General features: G+C 50.3%; 1 protein-coding gene across 1 annotated transcript in view; it reads left to right on the top strand.

Moving 5' to 3' along the window:
• Window positions 1–6,000, top strand: part of BPIFB4 (BPI fold containing family B member 4) — a 29,024-nt gene that overhangs the window by 5,140 nt on the left and 17,884 nt on the right. Inside the window, exons 6-9 of the mRNA XM_077769398.1 lie at window positions 1,480–1,543; window positions 1,998–2,058; window positions 3,182–3,273; window positions 4,633–4,836. Coding sequence (XP_077625524.1) covers window positions 1,480–1,543; window positions 1,998–2,058; window positions 3,182–3,273; window positions 4,633–4,836 — 421 coding nt within the window. The remainder of the gene's footprint in view (window positions 1–1,479; window positions 1,544–1,997; window positions 2,059–3,181; window positions 3,274–4,632; window positions 4,837–6,000) is intronic.

The raw sequence follows: 6,000 nt of genomic DNA, 5'->3' as shown, positions 1-6,000 counted from the left end.
TCCCATCTCCCTGCCCCCACCCCCCACCCCAGCAAGCGCACTGTGCTGTTTCTTGGTTCTTTCCAATTCCTTTCTACAAATGAAGCAAACAGGAATATAGATTCTCATTTCCCACCCTCCTCTTAACACAAATGGGCCCATACTATAAACACTAATTTGCACTTTTTCTTTTTCATTTACTCGACTTGGAGATTTTTCTGTATTTGGACATTGAGAGCTTCTTTGTCGTTTAACTTTTTAGGCTGTGTGACATTCCATTGTCCGGATGAGCCACCATTTATTCATCCAGTCCCCTGGTGTGGGGACATTGCAATTTGTCTAATTTTCTGCTCTGACAGATAGGTTACAGTGAATTATATACATTTTAAACATGGGCCGATGTATCTGCAGGGTAATTCCTCAGAAGGAGAAAATAGTCTGTGCACTGATTGGACGTAGATTAAATGCAGATTATCCCCTGCACACATAGGCGCGCATGTGCACACACGCACGTGCCCTCTCGCATGCTCCCGCGCATGCGTGAATTCTCAAGGGCCTTACCATTAGAACAGGACGAGGCCCCTTAAACTGTGAACCCACTTAAGAAGGGGACCAAAATGTGCGTCAAGAGATGTTCTAATTAGGACATTATTGCAAGGAATGCTTTGCTCTGTCAAAGTGGCAAGCACTGGACACAAGCTGTGGGCACAGGCAGGGCAGTGTTCAGTGGGGGCAGCAGGGGCGGACTTTAAGGGGCCAAGCTGTCGGTGACACTGCATTAAGATGGCCATGTCTCACTCACCTTCTCATCACTGCGGGGCCTCGGGAAATAAACCCTTGTCCATCTGCGTGTCTTGTCTACACATCAGTACTATGATCACTTTCCCCTTTAACCAGCTGGGTAGGACGATTTGTTTGCAGCCGGGTGATGCACTTCGAACTCGCCCTGGACCACTTGCCAGTACCTGGCTCTTGTCGGTAGAAGCGACCCCATCTCCCAGACTTTTCAACATCAACAGCCCGTGTTCTCCTGTGGACCACACGAGCACAGTTTGTCTGCCAGCATCTCTCCTCCCCTCACTTTATTGAGCACGTACTCTGCACCAAGGACCGTGCTAAGTGCTTGGATAAAGGAATACGTTCATTTTCCTTTAAGAAGACCACAGAAAGCTGCAGCAAACAGCCCACTAGAGGGGCGGAAGAGCAAGAGGGAGTGATTTCTGCACTCAGGAACATCCGAGCCTGGGCCGAGCCCGATGCAGAGTTCAAAGAGCGTTTGCTGGATGAATGGATGGATAGATGAGTGAACGAATGAAAGAAAGGCCAAGCAAGTTGCCTGGGCAGCCTGTCCGGCCAGGTCTATGTGAACGTGCAGTGTCCGCCTGGTTTTCGGAACAGGTTTCCAGCACTCGGGGGTTCTCACTGCTCAGGGCCTGGCTCAGGACCCTGTGTGTGGACAAGCTGGTGAGCTCTTCCTTCCCCCCATTCCTCTCTCCTCAGGCTTCTCCCCAACCTCGTGGACAACTTGGTGAACCGAGTCCTGGCCAACGTCCTCCCTGACCTGGTAAGAACCTACCCTGGGACGGGGAACAAGAAGCACAGACTTTCCACAGACGGAGGGACCGCAGTCCACCCTTGATGCCTGCGGGCACACAGGTGACCCAGAGGAGCCAGAGGGTTGGGGCACATTCTTGGGGGTCTGGGCAGGACCCTGACCATGTGGAGGGTCAGACTAGTGAAGGGATAAGGAAGTGGAGCTTAAGAGTCACACGGCTCTGGTTTGAATCCCAGCTTGGGCACTTCCAAGCCATGTGACAGTCGTATCGCCTCTCCGAGTCTCAGTATTCCCATCTATGAAATGGGGGTTATGAGAGCGCCTTCCCATAGGACTGCGGGGAGGGCGGTGCCAGGCACAGAGCATGCAGACCGTACACGTTAGCTGTTGTCATTGCTACACGTGCCCCCGCTCCCCAGTGCTCGGCCCCGTCTCCAGAACCTCATGCCGTCTCTCCCCACAGCTCTGCCCCATCGTGGACGTGGTGCTGGGTCTCGTCAATGACCAGCTGGGTCTCGTGGACTGTAAGTCCTTCCTGCTTTGCTTCGTTCGGCCAACGCCTACCAGCCTGACCTGGGCCCAGCCGTGGAAGGCACTGGAGGCGTAGCGTGTCTGGGAGGAAGGGCCATGTGGGTGGGGACAGCAGGCCTCCCTCAGGCCCTTAGAGTGCAGTGTGGCTGATGCTACAAGAGAGAGGCCACCTGGCCTTTCCTCTTGGTGCCAGACACCCCACCCCCACTCCAGAGGGACGAGCTTCCCACCTGGCCCGGTGGCTGAGTCTCTGGACTGAGACTGCAAGGCTGGTTAGAGCCCTGGCTCTATCCTAACAGCTGTGTGGACTTGGGAAGGCTCCTTCCAGTTTCCTCAGCTCTAAAGTGGGGGTTGGCTTCAGCCCACAGAGGGATTGGAGGGTGAATGGCAGGAGACACCATGGACACCGTCCAGGTCTCTAGAACCAGGCTCCAATACCAGCCCTTGATCCACGATCTCTGGATGGACATTCCTGGAGGCAAGCCTGCCCCCTGTGGTTGTGGAGGTCACACACAGCTTGATTCCAGGGACCATCTTTCATATAGACTGCAACGTATCAGAGGCACCCGACTTAGAAGGTGCATAGCTTCTATAACCATCCAGGGCGGCCCCTCTGGGTAGCGTTCCCGACTGTCTAGGATCCCAGGCAGTTTGGAGATGGCTTACACAGATGGTAAAATTCTCTCCCTTTGTGGCCAAGAACAAGAGAGGAAGAGCCCAGAAGATGGGGCTCTTGATCATAAGCAGTCAGGGAAATGCCAGCTTCATTTAAGTATCACATTGTGGAACCTTACAACATCTCCCCTGGTCACAGCACTTCACAGTTTACAAAGCTTATCAATATCCAGACTCTCACGGACCCCACAATATAGTCCAAGGAGTTATATTAAACCTATTTTACAGAGGAGGAAATGGAGGTTCAGAGAGGTACAGTGTCTTGCCTGAGGTCACACAGCAAGGAAGAGGCAGAGCTGGGATTCGAACCCAAAACTCTTGCTCTTTTCATGCTGCTGTCTGGAGGTGGAGCCTTGCTGCCCTGCCCCCCTTGGGGCGCAAGGAGGGAAGGTATCTGGGAGGTTGAAAGGGACTCCCTATGACCCCCACCTTTTCCTGCAGCTCTGATTCCTCTGGGGATACTGGGAAGTGTCCAGTATACTTTCTCCAGCCTCCCGCTTGTGACTGGGGAATTCCTGGAACTGGACCTCAACGTGAGTGCTGGGGCCTCAGGGCAAGGGAAGGCGGGCAGGGGTGTGCGCGCCAGACCCATGGGCTTCTACTCAATGTCTGGGAAACGATGTTTGAACATGACCCTCTTCTGATTTTTTGAAGACCTTCTAGAAGCCACATCAGGAAACACAATCACACCCTACACCTACCAAGTGTTTATTGCGTGGCAGGCACATTCCAACTGCTTTATGTAGATTGACTCAGTCTATCATCACAGCAACTGTATGACATAATGAGGTAAATCCATGCTGATGGCCATGCTCTAAATACTTCCAACATGGCCAATTTCAAGCTACTAACTTTATACTGCTGCCTGAGTTGCTGGGAAGACATGCATGGAGCTTGCTCTGGTGAGCTGCCGTCAGCGGGTCCTGGCACACCACTGAATCTGACCCCTAGCTGTGCACGGGGCACACACACATTCCTCCCCCCAGGCTGTACCATCGTGGGTGCTTCCCCCGTTGCTCTATCAGGTACAGAAGTGCAAGTGCACACTGAGGCTGCCACATACACAGGATACGTGTGAACACACATACATTCCCACCTCGCCTATTCATAAACAATAGTCATTCAAGAATTTTTGTTGGTTATCTGCCGTGTGTCAGGCTCCATGCTGGGGCTGGAGGTGCTCTGTGAACTAGTGAGATCTCTGTCTCAATGGAGTTTACAATCCATTGGAGAGGACAGGCCATCCAAGAGTGAAAGAAATATACAGTTAAAGATCATGAGTTCTGTGAAAGAGGGTTCCAGGATATCAGTGCCTACAGCAAGGAGTTAGGATGTATCCATGGAGGTCATGGAGGGCTTCCTGGAGGAAGTACACGTGAGCTGAGACCTGCCAGTAAGTGGGCCATCACAAGAGAAGAGCGTGGGTCAGGGAACAGTGTGTGGGAAGGATCCACGGTGGGAGTAGTGAGATGGCGACAGGGACAGACCAGGGGCGGGAGGGACAGAGTGGTTCCTGATGAGGTGGAGAGGCTCCCACAGGCAAATAACGTAGCATGTGTAGACCATGGGAAGGGGTCTGGTCTTCAGAGAGTAGATACATCACGGGCATTGTGCGGACACATGACTAACTCCTTTTGGAAGAACCGAGGGGGAAAGAATCCATGTCGTGCATGTATTTAAAATAAAGAATGATAGCCCATGGCTACAGGTGGTCACAAAGTGCAAACCACAGAGGCCCCATTCCATCACAGATGAAGAAGAGCCAGGGACCGTAACAGAAAGGGTAACTCAGACCCAGTGGGTTTAATCAAGGAAGGCCTCACCCCGTCTCAGCCTCCTCCAGTCTTCTCCCGTAACCCTCCCTGTGACCTCTTTCCTCTCTGCTTCCCCAGACTCTGGTTGGGGAGGCTGGAGGAGAGCTCATTGACTACCCGCTGGGGCGGCCAGCCGTGGCTCCCAGACAAAAGATGCCAGACTTGCCCCCCATGGGCGACAACACCAACTCCCAGCTGGCCATTTCTGCCAACTTCCTGGGCTCAGTGTTGACCCTCCTGCAGAAGCAGGGGGCACTGGATATCGACATCACCAACGGCATGGTGAGTCATGGTCACATCCAGAGGGGGGCTGGGCTGGGCAGCAAACAGCTCCCCGTCGGTCCTGTCCAGTCCCCACAGCCTCAGACAAATCGCTTCAAAGTGAGAAGAGTAAGTAGACAGTGCATCTCTGACTCGTTTCTCACTCACAGACATGTATTGATTATGTCCATGTTTACCAAAGCATGGTGACTGGAATGATTTTAGGTGATTCATAGACATGGCATTAAAGAACATCAAATCATATGATGAGAAAGTTGATCTCTATTCAGTTCTATTTCATTTTATGCCAATCCTTCTTTAAAAGCATAATATATATTCTTATATATGTATCCTAATGTAAATGCTTAGAATCCTTTTACTTGGTAAACAGTGATAGATATTAAATAACTGAAAGATACATAAGAATAAGGTATACTCTAGAATCATTTTCTTTCCAAACTTTTCCTTTAAAAATGTCAAGCCTTCAGAAAAGTTACAAAATAGCACAGTCAGTGCCCAGATATCCTTCACCTAGATTCACCAGTTAATATTTTGCCATATTTGCTTCATGTCTACCAATTTATCCATCTGCTCACCCATGGATCTACCTTCCCTCCCTCCCTCCCTCCCTTCCTTCTTCTCTTCCTTCCTTCCTTCCTTCCTTCCTTCCTTCCTTCCTTCCTTCCTTCCTTCCATCCATCTATCTTCCATTCATCCATCCATCTTTCCATCCTTCCTTTCCTTCCTTCCATCCATCCATCATTCCATCCATCCGCCTATCTAACCTATCCGTCAACAAGCTAGCTAGCTATTGTTGAACAATTTAAGTTCTTGGAAACAAGACATTTTACTCCATAAATTTTTGTGTATCTCCCGAGAACAAGATGTTCTCCAAAAAATCACAATATGAATTATGTCCATCTTGATTCCACCAAGAAGTCTCTAGTTGGTGCGAGTATACAGCTCACCCTCTCTTGCACTTTTAAGTGTCCCCTTAGTAACTCAGAGGGAACAGAACTCACACCCATAGCCCTCCACAGACAATATCCATGCAGGATGTAATGGCATTGTCTCGGTTTTATTACATTTACTTTTACAGTCGCCATTTCTTTCTGTCAAATGGTACTAACTTTCCATTTTTTAGTATTTGAACTTTTCAAAAACCAATCAATTTAAAGAAAACAT

Source organism: Crocuta crocuta, unplaced genomic scaffold (assembly GCF_008692635.1).
Source record: "Crocuta crocuta isolate KB4526 unplaced genomic scaffold, BGI_CrCroc_1.0 scaffold445, whole genome shotgun sequence".
Classification (NCBI taxonomy): Eukaryota; Metazoa; Chordata; class Mammalia; order Carnivora; family Hyaenidae; genus Crocuta; species Crocuta crocuta.
Note: the sequence above shows the minus strand (reverse complement) of the source record. Positions and strands in the feature narration are given on the sequence as shown.